This window comes from Mastigoproctus giganteus, chromosome 5, assembly GCF_048544385.1.
Source record: "Mastigoproctus giganteus isolate SK-2022 chromosome 5, ASM4854438v1, whole genome shotgun sequence".
Lineage (NCBI taxonomy): Eukaryota > Metazoa > Arthropoda > Arachnida > Uropygi > Thelyphonidae > Mastigoproctus > Mastigoproctus giganteus.
The window spans coordinates 155,110,071-155,130,208 of record NC_143579.1 but is presented as its reverse complement, the minus strand read 5'-3'; the positions used below and the strand labels follow the sequence as shown (position 1 = coordinate 155,130,208).

The 20,138-nt window shown below is 36.3% G+C and overlaps 1 protein-coding gene across 1 annotated transcript in view; it reads left to right on the top strand.

Annotated features, from left to right (window-relative positions):
- The first annotated feature begins 10,151 nt into the window (after window positions 1–10,151).
- Window positions 10,152–20,138, top strand: part of LOC150085776 (uncharacterized) — a 1,040,408-nt gene continuing 1,030,421 nt past the window's right edge. The window contains exon 1 of the mRNA XM_090374246.1: window positions 10,152–10,545. Coding sequence (XP_090230372.1) covers window positions 10,288–10,545 — 258 coding nt within the window. The 5' untranslated portion in view covers window positions 10,152–10,287. The remainder of the gene's footprint in view (window positions 10,546–20,138) is intronic.

Here is a 20,138-nt window from a genome sequence, read left to right as displayed (position 1 = left end):
ATTGTTTATTTTTGATTTCACTACACACTGAGAGTGTACATATTCAGTAAGAGGAATTTTACCATTTATGGCGATCAATTTGTTCTGTTTTGCTTCATCTCTCAGAAGCTGCATTTAAGTTGTAAATTTCGCGAATTGCTTTAAATATTTCTTATAACTTTGACCTGAACTGCAATTTAATTTTAGATTAAACGTATACATTTAAAAGTGTGCATCTGCGAGACTGTTATAATTAAACTCGCGTGAGTTGGGTATCAGTAGTCTGACGAAGCGTTCGAGTTCTAAAGTTAATTACTTGGCTTAGTTCTAACGACAAGTCAACCGATTGTGCTACACGTAAAGAAAGTGAGCGCTTGATCATTAGGAGATAAAATGGGTCAGCTTGTAGAGAATAAACGTTCAAGGATACCTTAACTGTCAAGTTTTCATTGTAGTAGATTTACTGTGGTAAGTAGCTTAAAGAAAGTAATACTTATAACGTCTTCATTCTGCAACGTTCGTTCTCTCACAATAACAGTGAAATAAACTTTTACATTGGATCATAAATATAATCAATACCAGTACTAAGAGGATGTACATGCATTAGCCGTTAGGCTTCATGGAAGAACACTTTTTTTTTTTTTTTTTTTTTGTGCTCCATTGTGGCATTAATATTTCATATGCAAAAGCTTCCTTAGCGAAATGCTTTGGTATTACACTAAAAATCCAACCCTCATCTGAAAAAACCGACTGACTCGGACCACGGTTGAAAAGAAGCTCACAAAAATTCCACCAATCTTTAGAGGATTCAGTTACAGGCAGTGATTATTATCGCTGCCCTCCCTTCCCACAGTAGTAGAAAAGATGTTTTGAATCTAGTAAAAACGGGAGCAATGGACGTTATGAATGTTCTTTAACCGTTATTGCTTATTAGTTAAGAAATTTAAATGATCATATCTCCCAAATTGGTATAGCTATTACATATATTAAAATTGGGGATATTTTGGACTTTTCGAAACCCATTGCAGAGTTATCATATCATACACGAATCCAGACCTTCCTCAAATGAATGGCAGATCGCGAGATGTCATTGCAAACTAGGCTGCCATGGAGGGCCTACCGCTCTTTGTGTATGACGGAGTCACCCTGAGTCTTGAGCTCTTCGTTCAAGGCTTTAGTTAGTCGATCTTAGACTAATTAGAGCCTTGGATGGAGAGGACTTTAGAAATTAAAGACCTAGAGTCGAATTGTCCCTGTTTTTTCAGCCCGACTTTGCACAACTCGCAAATTGACCTGTGAACGCACACTTCTATAGACATAAATACAGTACACTTACGGTTATGAGAGAGGGCTTGTGAGCCGTTACTGATCTCCATCAGTAGAATATGCTTACAATATACCAGAACTTTAAGAGTAGCAACATCTAGGGCTTCTGAAGCTGTACCGCACTCAGCATGTCTATCGCAACAACTATAAAAAGTAAACGAAGGCGGCGAAGTTGACAGATATGCGTACACCAATATTACAAGAAATTTCATGGATACCGACACAGAATGAGGTGCGGGGGATTGTCTCAGAAGGCTTCTTTTTCTTAAATGGTTATAATATAGAAGAAAATAAGGTGGGGTGGGGGACTAGCCATGCACTGTCTTTAGTTTGGGTGGCACGATACATTCGCCTCTGCCACTCGTTTGGGGAAGGTGTGATTTTTGTTGATGACTGGAGAAATTCTGGAGTCCTCTTCAATCGAGGCTGTAGTTAGGCTATGTAAAAAGGGAGTATCCCCCCCCCCTCCGGAGTTATTTCGGGATTTTCAGCTGAACAACACAGATCATCTCGTCAACGCAGTTTTTCCGATGAAATACATATACAGATCTGACACACAAGATCTTGTGCCATTAAATAATAATAATTCGTATTATTATTATTATCATCAGCATCACCAGTTGAAGAAATGGATAGTACCTGATACAAAATACAACTTGTTAGTTCACGAGGCCCCTGTGAACGCACACTTCTAGAGAGAGAGAGGGGTAGCACATCATTGCAAAAGTTTGAAGGTGATGTTAATCATGTTGCACTATTCATGTGCTCCTGCCTGCGTCATCCGTACTTTCAAGCAGGCGAGCACATTATAAGGGGTGGGGAAAGAGCATAAAAAAAAAAGCAGAGAATTCCTGCTCTCTGGCAGATGAGTAGACTGGTAGGTGCGTGCTTTCGCCTATGAACTTTGACTAGAATTACCTAATTAACGACGACAAAACCTGATCCTTCAATATCTGACCTCGTTTAAAACCTTGGAGGAACGTAAAACATTACTCGGTGTCAAGGAGCGTCGAGAGCGTGGGGGAAGAGGGGTCAGCTGCCTTGGATCGGACATGGGGGGGGGGGATACTTGGTGCTGTAGAAAAAAGGAATCGAGGGAAAACGGTCCCGGTGAAGCTGCTTACCTCGGGGTCCTTTCTGGCTCCCGACACTGCTACTCACTGTAAACAATCAACAGCAATCTATCACATGTTGATAGTCACTGAAGATGTGATCCGTTACAGGATCAGCTGTGTACATGAACTTGTAAAGTACAAACTTCACATAATCTTCGCTTACTAAGTTAAACAGTTGAATTTATTTTATTCAGCGAAGGGCGTTATGTGAAATTTTATGGCGTAATAAATAAGGGGAAAGTGTTGTGGAAGTAGATTCTTACTCTTTTAGTTTATTATATAGCGTAAATTTATTTCGACTTTAAACAGAACAGAACATACGTACCAACACCGACACGAATAGTGTTTGTTCTACTACGTCAATCATACCAATTACGCAGTTTTGAGTAATCACTGTGGTGCAGTATATACTACAATGCCAACCTGTCTGTTGGCATTGTGGTATGTACGCTGCCATGGTGGTTACTCAAAACTGCATCTTGAAAGCCGACTCAGGTTCTACGAGTACATCTCGAGGCCGCCGTAGCCTAGTGGTCAGGCGTGCGGGTGCATAAGTACACGTACCTTGAGTGACCAGGGTTCAAGCCCGTGACTGCTGAATACGGTGCTGTTTCTTGTATTCTGTGTATCTTGTAAACTCCTCTGACCGTTTGGTCGTCCCGGAGTATAAACAGAAAATTTATTTATTTATTTTATCTCTGCAAGAACTGTTTCCACAAGATTGAACTAACAAGTGACAAGAAACCTTTGTCAGTAACTTATTTTATAATGTACACGTGATCCTCAATTTCTTAGCAATGGTCAAAGATGATTCATGTTTTGGAAGAAATACTATTGTCAGTACTCATTATCAACATATACTGAGTGATCACTGAATTATGACCACTTACTTTGCCGTGTTGGGCCACCGTTCGCGCCGATAACAGTCGATGTTCGCTTAGACATTGAATCCACTAAATGTCTGAAGATATCCATAAGGATCTGCAGCCATGCTGGCTGCAAGGCTTTCCACAGTGTCAGAATAGATGACGGTTGCGTGTCCATACGCCTCACTTCCCATTTCAAAACATCCCACAGGTTCAATTGGATTGAGTTAGGCGAATTTGGAGGCCAATCAAGATGGGTGATATATGCGTTCCTCAAACTACTCGTTGACAGTGAAGGCCCGATGACACGGCGCGGTACCTTCTTGGAAGATCCAGTTTCTTTGCTACAGAAAATGCAGCATGGCAGGTGCAGATGGCGTAAATGCTACCGATAGCCCTCACCAATTAAATGTTGGTCCATACGCAGCACCATCTTAAGCAATTACAGTCATCTGTCTGGATATTGGAATCATGCACAATGGGTCCATGGACTCTCGTTGCTTGCGCCAAACACCAAGGGTCTGTCGGTGTGTTGCACAAGGTATTTGGCCTCATCCGATCAGCACACTCGTTACCAGCGTGTTGTTGACACCGTCGACAATGATCAGCGGCGGGGAGAGGGTGTCTCTTGAGTCGTCTGCTGTGGAAAAACATACGTCTGAGTTGTGGCGCATCGTCATTTGGGAAATTGTTCGTGCATTCCCTATATTGTGTTGTGATGTCAACTGTCGCACAGAGACCTGCCGTTGAGCCCGTACAACGTGCTGCACCCTTGCCTCATCATAAACATCTACCTTTTGTAATTTTCAGTTCATTAAATTACGGAATGTGCATTTAACCGTTCGACGCCATTCACTGTACCCTTTAACCACAGTGGGCCATGAGCAACCTACAAGACGTGCCATTTGATATCTTTACTACCTACGTTCCATAACTGCTACTTTATAACTTGCACGACCAGATGCAAATTACCAGTGCTCTAGCGTACGAAGCTGTTGGCCTTTTTATACTGCGAACTATGCGACATAGCTCATTACGGATGGGTTTGTTATAATTCACTGATCACTGAGTATATATTTCCCTTTAATGTTTGGTCTAGTGCTCTTGGAAACAATCTTGTTAGTCCTTATATTTTAACTCCAAAGCTTTCAGGAATGTCATAGCTACATTTTATGCGGAAATATTTATATGATTATCAGAAGACATCTCTTTAAAATCGGCAGCGATGTGCTGCTTTATGCATGCACCAACCCACTTTTCCGTAAAGTTTCTGACTTTTTAAAATGGAAGGATTGGTACAATGGCCACAACGCTACTCTTAGATTACTTTGTGTGAAGTACACACAGAATAAACCATGGGAATCCATGATTTATTCTGCGTGTATGAACACGCGTGGCAAACTGATACATTGCATTTTGGAAGCGGTTCCCGGAATTTGCAAAAGGGGCAGGAACTAAATCGGTTAAAGGGGAGGCTAACGCAGTGTTCTAGAGAGAATCATCATGAAGAGTTTTTGGAAAAAAAAAAATCCACCTTACATTATTTGGATCATAGTAGGGTACTATTGACTCTTTAGCCCATACGTTGGACCACCCCGGATTAACAGTCGGCTCGAAGTAGAAGACATACCACAGAATCGTGGATTCGTGGCACTGAATGCTACATTGATCAAAATGGAGATAATTTTGAACAGCTGCCTTAAATGTTTTACCTTAGCATTAGCATTAGCAAAGGCACATGATGCAAGAAAGCAAGCTTATATAGCATCAGCCAAAAAAAACACGCTTATTTCACCCATCCACTCGCTCCAAATGTTTGTCAAGTTCTACCTTGAATCTATTTAAGCTATCAACTTCTGCAATGACAGATGGAAGTTTGTTCAGCAATCAACCACCAGCTGGCTAAAGGCAAAGACTGCTAGAGGTTAATTTTAATTTCATTTTAGCGGGTTTGTAATTGATGATTAATTTTTAATATTTTGGAAATAGATTTTTGGGATATGCCTACAATAATTTTTTTCTTATTTTTATATTTTAATGTACAGTATTATGATATTCAAATATATTATAATATAAAATGTTTATATTTTTATCTGCAGACTATGCTCCATTTGATCCATGCAGTTTTGAAATGTCCTGTATTTACAATGAATGGCCACATTATTAGATACACCTAACAATCTAAGGTTCTGAGGTTTCAAGGGGGCGGTAGATACCTTTTATATCTACCCTAACCCTCAGGATTCGTCGTGAAATGTGCCAAAAACGTGATACAGGGATACTGGTCTATCATGACTAAATTCCTTTCTCATAGTTGCCAAATTGGACAGTTACAGATCTCCTCTACGAAGAATTCGTTCTACTTCATCACACAGGTGTTCAATTGGGTTGAAATTTGGTGACAAAGGAGGCCGCAGTAGTAAAAACAATCACTCTCATGATTCTAGAACTACGTATGTAAATTTTAGCCTTGCGACGTTGGCACATAATTCTGTTGGAATAACCCATGGACTTGTGCTCCTTTCGCCATATGCTGGTCCTTCCAACAGGACCAAGGAGTCTGATACCAGGCATGTGTTTCCAATCCTTCGCTGTCTAGTGTTGGCGTTCCTGAGCTGACTGAACAGTACCTACTTGTTTTTTGCTAATTGGAGTGGAGCCCCGTTTGGTTTTTGGCTGATACCCCATTCATAACAAGATACAGCTAGTTGTGCGTCATGAAATGCCTCTTTGGTTATCACTATTGTACTCGGCGTTATTTGACTTGATGTACCTTTTCTGTTATCCTGCACAAGTGTTGTATGCTCTTTTTTTTTGATCTTTTGCAGCAACGAGTTGTCTCTAAAGGATCGCCGTTTTGGTTGGATGTTATTTGGTTATTAGCAGAGGTGGATTTCTACAAAAAATAGTACCTGAACGCCCTTCGTAAAAAAAAATAGTACCTGAACGCCCTTCGTAAAAAAAATAGTACCGGAACGCTCGTTCTCCAGAAGACTATATGATAACGCCACATCGACTGTGCAGTAACTGAATCAGACTTCAGACCCACGGTTCATAGAACAACCAGTTCTAGCGTTCAGCTCATGGCGAATCAAAATGCAGCGTTCGCACGCATCACAGTATATCTCATTCGTTGGATCTCTTTATCTAACACATTGTACTTTAGTAAGAAACGTTCAAGTTTCATTGCGAAATTTATATTTTTGTTTTTAAATAAATTTTTAAAGAAATCTATTAATTTTAAAGATTACTATTAATATATATTTTTAGTAGCAATGGATAAAATAAATATTTCTCCCCCCCCACTTTGATTATTCCATTTTTAATAATATTGGGTGTATTAATTTAATGATTTTCTATTATGACATTTAGAAAAAAGTACCCGAACGTCGTTCCGGTGCGTTCCTGCCCGAATACACCACCGGTTATCAGACAATCTCAATACATCCGAGATGCAGTTTATTAGAAATTCGATACGAAGATGGTAAGTGCTGTTTCAAAATTGCATTATTCGATTCATAGGAGTAGGCTGTTCGTAAGTTCATCTGAATCAGTTATGATGGTGCATTTGAAATGTTTCTCTCTGTTTGATGTTTGAACAGAGATATTCATGATATTCATGAAATCGTCGATTGTTTGACAACTATTTTACTGTTTTTACAATTGCAGCATGATGTTAAACTATTGTTTTTTCCCCTTCTTATTTTAATATAAGAATTAATTGACTTAAAACAAAACAGTTTAATAAAAACGTAAAATTTAATTACAGTAATCCCTCTCCGATGAGGACAGTGGTGGAGAGAAGTTCATGAAAATAAACGCTGACTTGTTTTTTTTTTTTTTTTTTTTTTTTATTTGGTAGTTGTTGGCGCATAGGCGTCTGTGGCCATAATGCACCTTCCAAGGTTTTGCAGTACTTTGATCCAAGCCCGAGGCGGGAATCGAACCCGCGACCTTTGGGTTGCCAGGCAGGCACTTTACCCACCTGGCTAGCCCGGTCGGCCGCTGACTTGTCGAAGATCGTGTTTGGCAGTGCTGGCTCAAGGGTGTATAGCGCTCCTAGGTCACATTGATTGACGGCGCTTCCCTCTGGCCGATGCGAAGATTTTCATTTTTTCGAATGATTAATTTTACCTTTTATTTACTTAAAAAAAGTAAATTATACGCAATATGCGCTAAATTAAAAAAAATATATATATAATTAAAATGTTCATAAAAACTTCGAGGTTAAGGAGCGTTGTCACCCTCTAAACCTTGGTGCCCCTAGCCCCTTGCCTATGTGGCCTTACCCTAAAGCCAGCCCTGGTCTTTGGCAAAACTGCATATCACTGCAGAAGGTCCCATAATAAATAAGGGATTAGGGAACTTACGATAAACTATATGACACACAAACACACAACTCTTTTTTTCACACATTACTTTCAGCTCTTATTGATCGTTTAGTAACCATTATTATAAAGAATAAAATGAATGTTAGTTCATAATCTTCAAAGTTTTAACGAAAACAAGTTCAAAATACGTCCCTGGAAAATAAATATTAGTCAAAAACAAGAAAATATGTAGAGAGAAAGGCGACGACACATCCCCGTGCACCATACATTCGTATTATTGTAATAAACAAATTCCAACCCTCTGCAATACCTACTTGACATCCATGACCTTCTTCGGGTATGGGGGGGGGGGCAGTAATTGTGTTCTTTATTATTATTGTAAACAAAATTTTTTATGAATAAATTGTACTGTATTATTATTATTATTATATTAATTAAACACCCCTGTACAAGAATTCCGTAGAAGGGTGACAGTGACATCCATCAATACTTAATACATAAAAATAAATAAAGAAAGAACAATAATTCAGAACAGAAACAATTATTTTTTTTTCATTGAATGAGAAGAAGGATATCTGTTGTACAGTATTTCATCAGCCTTTTTAAAGTCTTTTAGACACTCTTTAAACGCCTTAACCGATGTTCTATATAGAGTCATACAGAGTTTATAAGACCTTATATTCTGTTGTTGTAATTCCTCTTCGTTCCTTATTTTTCATTAAATTTGGAGTTTGGTATTCATTTCACCTGTACTTGAGATTCCTGTAGGTCTTGTGTTTGGCGTACCAGTTCTGGTCGATTTTGAGGTTTCTAGAAAGTTCTAGAGTTAGCAGGGAACAGCCACCTTAGTCCTCTGTGTTATTTGAGAGCACTATGTAAGTTATGGAGAATAATTAAGTCCGAGTTCAGGATGTGGTCTCTGATCACAAGTTTCTCAGTTTGAGGAGCATCTAAACTCCCAGTCAGAAGTTGAGCAAGAATGCAGATGTTACGTATGGTATCATCTGATCCACGGGGCTACGTTAAATTTGCATGTGCTTAAGAAGACTGGATGTAAACTGTATATAGTCGAAGCTCTATATGACAACTCCCCCCCCAAGGAATGAGAAAAACTGTCGTTATACCAGAAGGGCTTATATCTATTGTTCATCAAATAGCATTAGGTTAATGAGAAATTGCCGGGATCAACCACACTGGACGTTATAACCTGTGGGACGTTAAAAAGAGGGTCGTCGCTATAAAGAGCCTCTGCTGTATTTCTATAGAACAGAATGCGATTGTAAAATTTTGGTATGGAAATTGGTTAACGAGGTTTACTGTATTTTCTTATAATATATGGTCAGAATACTAAAATGTTTAAATTTGGTGTTTTTGCTAATTTCGGTCATTAATCAATGCACCTGTAAGGTGTTGTCGCCAGTATCCCCAATTTATCAAATTTCTTCATAGTTTTCTACTGGTTTAGCTGTTTTTTCATGCGTGTCTGCGGACCTCATTTCGTGCTACGTCTCACTGCGGTTGATCACTTTTGACCTCATTGCCTATTCTGATATACAATACAAATACGATCCATATTTATATAGAGAATCCATATACGTATAGGAATTCGCCCGAAGCACTGTTGAAGCAAAATAAGCCAAATATTTACAACCTTTCCGCAGTTTGTAACTTCAGAATTTGTAGCATCGAGTAAATGAAAATAATTGAGATTTTTCAATCGTAACCGAGTCTGACGTTCACCAAGGGCAATGCAATCATCTAATAGTTCCAATTCTAGAGTTAGTTCCATTAGTTCCAATTCTAGCAGTTCGTGTCACGTGACACTTCAAGAAAATCCATTGTTTTTGGGATATTAATTACTCAGAATTATTTCCTTAAATTTATTTCCAAAAATTCGAATATTATTGAAGAATGATCATCTGTATTGCTGATTTGCAATAATTAATTATATTATAATTAATTTTTTGTTTCGTTTTTCTCTTACCGATTTATTTTTAAATTACGTCAGTTAATAATATGTAGATTATGGATACGTATACATTTATGTTCCCGAAATGTCCAAGTGCATATTATATCAGAGTAATACGTATTTTTCTAATAGCATCTGCCTTTTTACGTTCTGATTTATCAAAAGAAAAAAAGTTAGTCGGCTGGATATGTACAAAACGCCCAGCTGAATTCATTCGGAAACTTTTTTTTTTGAAGTGGTAGGCTCCAACGAAACGATACATCGTTTTGTTAGAGCCGTTCTATTTAAGATGACACGAACGTAATTGATTATGTAATGCTGAATGATGTACAAATCATATATATCCGAATTAACTCGCCCTTTTAAAACATCTTGCAAAATTCTCATTGTTCGGCGATATTGAAATCAAATGTTTGCTATGAAAAGCTTAGTCAGGACTACTTTGTTTGTTTGCAGTGACTCGCGCAGGCATATCCGGAGGTTTGGCCGCGTGTGCTGAGGCTCAGCGTATTATCCGCCATTGCATCGTAACAATCGTGTTCGATAGAGTGTTGTAGGCTCACGGGTTGTTGCCGGTGATTTTTCCGTTAACAGCGTTGGCTTGGCTGCTTTTCCAGCAACCACGGATATTCTTTCCATTCTGGAGTACTCAAAGTGGATAATATGCTTGTGTTTTATACCGCCGTAAGGGAATAACCATCATGAATGGTGATTCGAAACATCGAAACCAAAGGAACCGACGGCGGGAGAGAGCCGTGAGAATGCAGAAGGAAGCGGCCCAGGGTCGGCATCGGGGCGATCCTGGCAGTGGGGAGGAGGAAGAGGGAGAAGATTCTCCCGTCCGTGAAAAACCTCAACGACCTCCCACTCGTAAGAAACGGAGTAAAGAACCGGTGTTTGAAGAGGATTTTATTGATGGATTTGCAATCCTCAGCTTCAAAACCTACGAGGATTTAGAGGTGGGTAGGCTTAAAGCGAAGTGAGAGGCGTGTGGTCAGTGTCCGCCCTCACCCTTTCCTTCCTTCCTTCTTTCCGGTGTACCTACCTACTTGATAAAATATTTTGTAACAGAATACACTGCTTTTACTGGAAAGCAAGTTTTTTCCTCGCTTTCTTTCTGTCTCTTTCTCCCTCCCCTCAAGAGTAAGTAGTGTATTAATGGACACTGAGGAGTAACATTTTATTTAATTGAGAGCTTTAGTGGCATTTGAGATTTAATAATTGTTTTGAAAGTGGCTCGTTAGTTTGTTGTAAAGTTTCTCTTTCACAACAAAGTGATTTATTCTACTTTATTCATAACATTTTAGTCAATGCGTAAGGTGTGGTTATGGTTAATTTATAAGCAGATTTTTTTTTTACTTTTATTTATTTATATTTTTATTTTATTTATTTATTTTTTTGAACTACTAGCGAGATTTTTGTTGCTGACATGCCCTATTGAACTGCTACAGATAATAATAAAAAAAAGAGACAGGATTTTTAATTAATAAAAACCGATTTTTTTATTAAAAATACGGCCATTCGGAAGTCTCATTAATATTTGCATTCTAGCAGCCGAAAATAAGTTTCAGCGTAAAAAAGATTTACTTTAGTTGACAAAATAACATACTTCTGTTAGCAAAAGATGTATTATGACATAATAAAGTGATGCGAAGTTTATAATTCCATATACCACTCTCTTCGCGACTATTTACATAATTTCTGATAAGTATGTCGTTACAAGACAGGTACGGGGTAACGGAACTCAATTCATGCAGTGTCACAAGAAACACTATTAGCCTAGTTTGCAAACATCGCCACTGTTAGCGGCAGAAAACTGAACGTTCAGATCAAAAGTTTTATTGCCTGACTATTGGTTAAATAAACTATAGCAAAACTGTATAATTAAGCATAATGTATATATTTTATTCACTGTGTGATAAAAGTGATGTAATGCAAGCAGAAGACCAAAGTATTATATAAACTTTGTTGGATTGCTAGATGACTAAGTAGAAATCGAATTTGAAGATATTCTGATTGCGCATGCTTATATTGGAACTATATTTACATACTCTGCATGGTGTTATCAAATAGGGAAACATTTTTTATCTTAACGGCATTCATTTAATCACACGTAGCCTTCAGACTCATGTTCACGGGCTACTTTTTATGCATGTTAATGATTATGGGATCAATATCTTTAATTAAATTGCTGGTTTAGAATCATCTGATGATGCAGTCGGATATTTTGTGATGTTCATGCAATACTTAATCAGCAGAATGGATACAGGAAGTTTTCTTGAGTATTATTATTATTTCATCGCGTCATTGTGTGTCGGCCCTGAGAACATGAAATTAATGTGGGCGATGTAATAATCGTATTCTTGTAGCTGCTACACCCCTATAAAATAATGAAAAAACGAATAATTTACGTGTTATTTTGGCGTGTATTTTTTATTTTTCATGTATTCGCTTCTTTTTTTCCCATGAAAATTCGTATTCAGTCTTTTAGATATGTTACATATCACCAGACACGTGTCCATATTTTTCCAGTGTTTACTCTATATACCAGGCATTGCTAGACGTTGTATAATCCATATATATAATTTACGGATTATTAAATTAAGAAAAGTCTAAAGTTTTTTCAAAAGCTCTGCTGGTCAAATACAAATCTGGTTCTGGTGGTTTTATGCTTGTTAAGCTGTTTAAGATGAATTATTCAAAATGACTATTTTCACAAAATGGCATTTTTTGCTGCAAGGCCCGTAAAACATGACATAGTTCAAGAATTGAGAACATGTAAATACTGTATTTGTTTTACGTTTTGTTCTAATTTTGTTTTCCGTGCCACTTGTTGTTGCTTTTCGTGTGGATACTTCTCCAACTAAAGATTTTCTTTCCCCTTTCAAACTAATGATATGATAAATTTAATTCTGCTAGCTACACTGCATTCAGCCCCCCCCCCCCAGCCATTCCAGTTTTCCGTAGTACGCCATACATGTTAAGTAAATGAAGTTTTTATACCTCCCCACAGCCCACATTATTTATTATCTTTGATTTTCATCGCAATTTGATGAAATCAAATAACATTTTAACGCTTCATATAACGGTGGTTCGTATAATGTTATAAGATTTGTAATACAAGTGGAAAATGAATAACTGATTATTTTGTCCTTTAGGAAATCGTGCCAATCATAAAACATTCCCTGTAAATTGCGTTGTAGGCTTCCTCTCCCTTATAATATATATATATATATATATATATATTTTTTTTTTTTTTTTTTTTTCCAATGGATGAATGCAGATCCCTAACTTTCTTTTATTGAACTTTGGATGAAATAGCGCCAGCTCTGTTGTTTTTCATATTATTATTATTATTATTATTATTCACATTTTTCAAGCAGAACTTATTCTCGTATTAACTTCATTTATCCTCCTAAAAGTTGTGTATGATCATAGAATTAACAGGATTTGCTGTGATAATGTCCTGCTACGTATCCGTTCTGTATGCACTCGCGTTGTCTTGTTTCTATTTAACTGATTCATCTTGATCATGATATTATTCATGCACAATAATTTTCTCCAACTTTCGTGGGTTATTATTTATTCTCGAATGTCACAAAACATGTAAATGGAACCACTGTCATTTACTTATTGCCTTAAAAATGGGAAAGGGGAGGTTTGACTAACTGACGCTTTTTTATTTTTTTATCTTAATTTTCTTTCCGTTTTTTTTTGAAATGGGCTAAAGAATCAATCAGAAAGCTAATTGATTCTTTTAGAATTCAATTAGTTCCATTAGACCGCTTTTGTGTTTTTCGTTTTCTTTAAAATTGCTAATTAAAGCTGTTATTTTATAATTAAGTATATTTCGGAAATTTAAATAGCATGGTCGTGTCTGTTTGATATCTTATTTATTCCGAATGTTGTTCCATTTAAAAGGCTGCGTACGGGATTTTTATTTTCCAACTTCCATCAAAAATAAGAGTTTACGATATTGTTCAAGAAATAATTATTCAAACACTTTGTACACCGCGATAAATAATTTGAATAAATGAGGATCAATTTAGAAAGCCACTACCAGGTTCTTGTTCGCATGCACAGTGAGCAAGAACAATTATTACAAATTTGGCTTTCTCATTTATTGAAATTATTTATCATGGTATATAAAGTGTTAATAATTTTGCTTGCTGGATATCATCAGCGAAGAAAACGTCTTATGAAGTTTAGAATAAACAATAAAGTGAGGGGGAAGGTCAGGGGGTTACGTAGCAAAACAGCTAGCTACCATTTTTGTCTAAATGTCTTGACTCAGGCAGAAAGCGCTGTACAGTGATTTAATTTTCCTTCCATTGAGGTGCATTAGTAACAGAGACCCCAGCAGTTCAGATTTCGTGTCAATAGCAGCTAGTGACTTAACCTATGGATATGATGAGATGCATAGAATGAATGGTGTCAGCAGCAATTTATAAATTTAATGTGATGATTGTTGACACAATAAGTCAAGGTTTAAAACAGTTTAGAGCAAGCAGCTTAGTCGATAATATGAATAATAATGGTGTCGCCATCTGTGCGTTTTCATTTCTAGTAAACATAAGTTAACAGAAATTTGAAAAGCACTCGAAAATGCGTGCATATTCCTGACTTTTACTAAGGCGTCGTTCGTTTTTTTTAATACTTCATACCTGCTACATCTTAATTACACCTTTATTGTAGCTGGGGTTTTTTTTGCCAGTTATTAGTTCTACAATTAACAGGGGGTTGCTAATTTTTTGTGCCTTTTTTCTCCCAACATGTCTGCTTAACCCATGAAACTTACCTCTGTTATTACGTAACGAAATAGTCTCCAATTTGAGCCACATAAAAAAAAAAAAAAAATCCATGTTTACATAACATGTTTGTGACACCACACTGATTCTCACCCCACCACTCCACTCATTAGAACCAAGTTATCTTCTAGGGCATTGCTTTTTTCACCATTTATAGTAAAATGGATTTTTTCCCACACTAAACCCTCAAGAATAACGGTAGCATAAATTTTTAAAAATTAATTGTAACAAAACATTTGTAGAACCTCTGGTCCCTTTGGGAAACCCAAGGGTTCTGTGCTATAACAATATACACACTCACATTGAAAACCAACATATTAAACATCTTCTAGGGTACATGTGCTAGCCTGACAGATTTAATTCCTGAAACAGGTTCACTTAACATATATCAAAAATTTCTAATATAGTTCAATGTAGCAAGTTAAATCTACGAATTACAATAACCGGTACAGTTGGGCCTTAGTTGCTGTTGAGCTTGTAAATCCCAAAGGGCAAGCAAACAGTCCACTCTTTTTTGTGTTATGTATTTTTTAAGTAGCCCTTTAAATTATTTTATTAAGAACAGACTGAGATGATCATACATACTCAAGTAATGGTTTAAGTTTATTTTCTTTTGAGCTTCATTGGTGAATTCCATTGAAGAAAGTAACGTCATTGCTTATGACTAGTGCTGAATCCATCTGTACCTTGTTGAGGCTAATTTATAAATTTCTGTGGTTGGTGGAAGAAATGTTTTCCTAATGTGTAGAATTATTGATAAATATTTTCTGAATACTGTTCCAGCAGTTAGGGAGGACTTTTCAAATTCCTTTCTTTTGGAGGATTTTTGTTTTGTTTTGTTTGACCAATGTTCATAGCAAAGAGTGAGATCAAAAACAGAAAAATGCTGTGAAGTTAAAGATAGCAAGGAGTGGCTATGTTTACTAATATATGACGGTAGTCAGCCTATCTGCATTCCATTTTAAACTTCAATATGGCTAAAGAGCATGTTTGATAAGTACATTATTGATTGTGGTGATTTATGGACTGCGTGGTTAGAGAAGCAACATCATAGATGTGCTTAACAGATGCTGAACAAAAATATTAGAAATGTGACAAATAGATCCAAGCTACTACAGCCAGTACTACACTTATAAGGCCTAGAGACTATCAAGAGAATTTAAGTATAGCATAAGTTACTGTCAGAATAAAGACTGAATGAAATCATTTATTTCTGACAGTGATAAAGGGATTGTTGTTGCTTTTCTTCAAACTCTGAAGGCCAAATGATTATGCTGTTTTTTTTTTTATATAATAAACATGTCAAAAATTAGTTGGTTTGCAAGGAAATTTATATATATATATATTTGTTTTTTTAAACAAAGATTGCATGCCAGTCATATTGTATGCATGTGCACTGCTGGCTTATCATTCATCACCAGCTGTGTGTGTGTGGTTAACGGCTGCTGAAATTCTCTAGCTAGAAGAAATAGTGATAGCCAAATCCCACCATTACAAACACACTTCCTTCCTGTTGAATGAGAATGAAACAACACACACAGTGGAAGATATGTCAACTTTTTTTTTTAATAGAATAGAATAGTGCACTGAATTGATTCACTATATAATGTGAATTTTTATATATAGGAAAAAAATGTATGCATGAATGAAAAGTAAAAAATAAACTGCTTGATTTCTGAAATAAGATATATAATATATACATACAATATATATTTTCACATAGTAGCAGGATAGGTTAGTGAAAATTAACTAGAATAATAATAGCTTATTGAGTGATTGGCATAGTAGCAAAAGTTATTCGTGTTATTTTTAAGCATTAAAATGAACAAATCCATATGGTACACACTTTTTTCTTAAATTCATTGAAGGTACTACAGTACTTCGTTATCACACTTATCTTAGGTTAAACAAAACTGCACCTTTAATTAGACTCGGATATCTAGTATTCAAACATATTTTATATTGACATAAAATCTTAGATAAAAGTACTGAATTTCTTCAAACTCTAGCCTCAAATACCTGCTGAGACAGCTTGTTCCAGTAATCAACAACTTGCTGGCTAAAAGAAAACTTTCCACAATCTGGTCTAAACCTCTTTCCCTGTTTCTGAAATTCTTTATCACAGTTAAAATTCTACCTTCATTCATTTTACTACTCCCTCTCAGAGCCTTATAAATCTCAGTCAGGTCCCCTCTAAGGTGCCTGGTTGCCAAGCTCTGTAGCTCAAATAAAGTATTTCCTTGTACCCATTTGCTGATATCACCATGCAAGTTGCACATCTTTGCAACTTGCATGGTCTTTTTTCAGATGAGGGGCTCCCATACTTGGACACAGTATTCTAAATGTGGTCTTATACAGTGTAATTATGATCCTCTATCTCTCTTCAATAAATCATTGATAGAACTCTATGGCAGAAATGAAATTTCTGCCATATCATAACTCCCAGATCCATTTCTTCCTCCACTTTTAATTCAACCCTCACCAAGTATATAAATAAATTACTTTGGGGTTACTATACTCCAGTGTAAGTTAAAAAACTGCAGCCATTACCAATCCATTGCAGGATGGAAGCTTTTTCATGCTGAGAAAAAGTGAGACCCTGCATTAAAACATAGCTGCCATTTTTCTGACCACTCTTGAAGGTTCAAGTTATCCTGAATGAGCACTGCTTGGCACTGATCACGGAGTCTCCTAATCTTTACACAGTCTGCAAATTTTGAGATCATTCCCTCTATCGTCTCATCAGTGTTGTTTATGTCAGAAACAAAAGTGGTCCAGAACCCAATCCTATATATTATACTAAACAAAATAACCCTGTAGACTAATTTTCATGGCCTTGATTTGGCATCTTAATTGAGTGTGATTTAATTAAATGCCATTAGTTGGAATTATATCATCCTGTAACTAAATATCTGATGTGTGTGTGTGTGTGTGTGTGTGTGTGTGTGTGTGTGTGTGTGTGTGTGTGTGTGTGTGTGTGTGTGTCAACTTTTACTAGAGATCAGTGTGTATTTGTAATTTCCATACTTGTGATCTTGATACCCAACATTTTATGAATTTCTGATTTTCATTTTCCATTTACTATCAGTAAGCTGTGTGTATTTTATTTATTAGTGTAAATAAATGGCTATCATTATTATATATTTTGTTGTGCATCATATGGGTAATGCATGCATGCAGTATATACATAAATCATTAATTTATAAAATCCATATAAAGCACAATTCCTTAAAAGAAAAACCAACACAACATGCATTTGTGAAACTTCATCTTCTGTTATCAGACAATCAAATGAGACTTAACTGTTTTTGGTGAAAGAAACCTACCATCTTTGCTTGCAACCAGGCTAACTTTTTGTCAGGTATGTAAAGAAACCTTGCTCTTCCATTTGGGAATCAAGTTTAAGAGCTTGTTTTGTAGAGATCAAGTTTTTAACTTGATTTCTTGTATCTTCCCCACAAGATGAAACTCTTGATCTTTTTTTTGGGGGGGGGAAAGATAGTCATAAAAGAAATTAAGGTGGGGGCAAAAACAAACGAACCTTCATAGAATACCCATGACTGTCTTATTATAAAACAGAATTACAGAAAATTAGCATCAATAAAGGCACATAATGCAAGAAAGCAAGCTTAAATAGCATCAGCCAAAAAAAAAAAAAAAAAAAACCACCCTTATTTCACCCATCCACTTGTTCCAAATGTCTGTCAAGTTCTGCCTTGAATCTATTTAAGCTATCAACTTCTACAACGACAGATGGAAGTTTGTTCCAGCAATCAACCACCCGCTGGCTAAAGGCAAACTTCTGCACATCTATCCTACAACCGCCTTTCCTATTGCAGAATTCTTCCCTCATCCTTATTGATGAGACATAGGGGGGGGAAATAAGTCTACCAATTATTAAAAGAAGCAGCAAGCAAAAGAGGTTAGCAAATTTTTGCCTATAATTATGAGAACATCATTGGAGGCCATACTAACTGGAGATATGCAATTGTCTCCTATTCAAAAAATGGGGAAATCAAGGGGCAAAGTGAGCATTTATAAACTTGTAAGCTTACTTCTGTACTAAGGAAAATAGTCAGTGGTCAAAGAAGCAGTAATGTAGGAGGATCACTTTGATAGGACTGCAGTTAGGGGAGATCTTGTCAGGCCAGTTATATTAGTTATTATAAGATAGCTACAAGGTGTTTTTGTTTATTTTGGTAGTTTCCAGGGTTTCCCCTATGGCTGAAAAAAAAAAAAATAATAAATTTTACTTCATATACTAAGATTTCAGTAAACTTTTTGATACTGTTCTACATGAAAAACTGCCATACAAATTTGAGCAGTGTGACATTAGTGGTAAGTTACTTCTGTGGAAAAAGGGATGTCGAGCGGTAGAAGACTGGAGTCACTCGGGTTTCATTTCTGGGCTCTCGCCCCCTTTACAGTTTTCAATATCTATTAATAATATTTATGAAGGCATATCAAGTTTGTCCAAATTGGTGATGGTAAAAATGTGGACATGGTGCATATTTGATAGTAATTGGGATATGTTACTCCAAACAAGACCTGGATAAATTAATCAGATATGTTGAAAAATGGCAACTGAGCTTTAACATTGAGTGCAATGCATTCAGTTAGCATTAATTCTAGTGCCTTGTAATTGATATCGTATTCTGTGATAACAGAGTACAATATCAATTTGTGGTACAAGACCCAAGTTAATGGAGAATGAAAAAGACCAAGAAGTAATTTTATAGTTTGAAATGTAGTTTGTCTGAGCAGTGGAGACAGATTGCCAGGATAGCTCATGGGACTTTTGTCAGTGATATACGGGAATTCTGCCTGCAGGGATAAACAGAGTATTATCCCATTGTATAAGATTATGGTTAGACCACATCATGAGTACTGAAAACAGGTTTGGAAGCTTTATTTTAGGAAGATGGAGATCTGTTAGAATGAGTGCAGGAAAGAGCAACAAGATTAGTTAGGGTTACAAAAGGGTACTCTTAGGAAGAAAGACTTGAGTTCTGTAAATTGCAATATCTGTAAACTACACACTATATTGAAGTTTTTATGTTCAGTAAATTAAATGCTGATGACATCCTTGATCTTTCTCAGATGAAGCATACAAGTAGACATGAATTTAAATTGGAAGAGGATGATTGGAGGACAGATGTGTAAAGACTTGCTTTTAGTCAGAGTAATTGTTTGTTGTAAGAAGTGAAAATTTTGAGTGCATTCAAAGGATTGGGCAAATTGTTAGAAGGGATGTGAATGAAGTGAGTGTTTACCTTTTAGATGCTATATAAGCTTCCTTCATTGTATAATTTTGTTGCTAAAAAAAAAACAAAAAAAAACAGCTATACTAGAATATCTTGAAAAAGGTGGTTATGATTAAAAGAGTAATTATTTGATAATTGAGGGGAGGAAGCAAGAAAAGGGTTAAAAAAAAGGTTTATACATCACTGCACTAGACTAAATCAAATATCATATTTTATGTATTAAAAATATAAGATGACTAAATTTTTTTAAAGTGTAATGATATGATATTTGTAGTAATGGCAAATGATTCAAGAAAGCAAGCTTATATAGCATCAACCAAAAAAAAAAAAAAAAAAAACCAGCAGTTCAACAATCCGTACCCTCCAAGAATTTGTCTAGTTCTCCCTTGAATTTATGCAACCCATCCACTTACACAAAAACAGATCAATGCCTGTTCCAACAATCATCCACCCACTGACTAAGGGCAAACTTCCTCACAT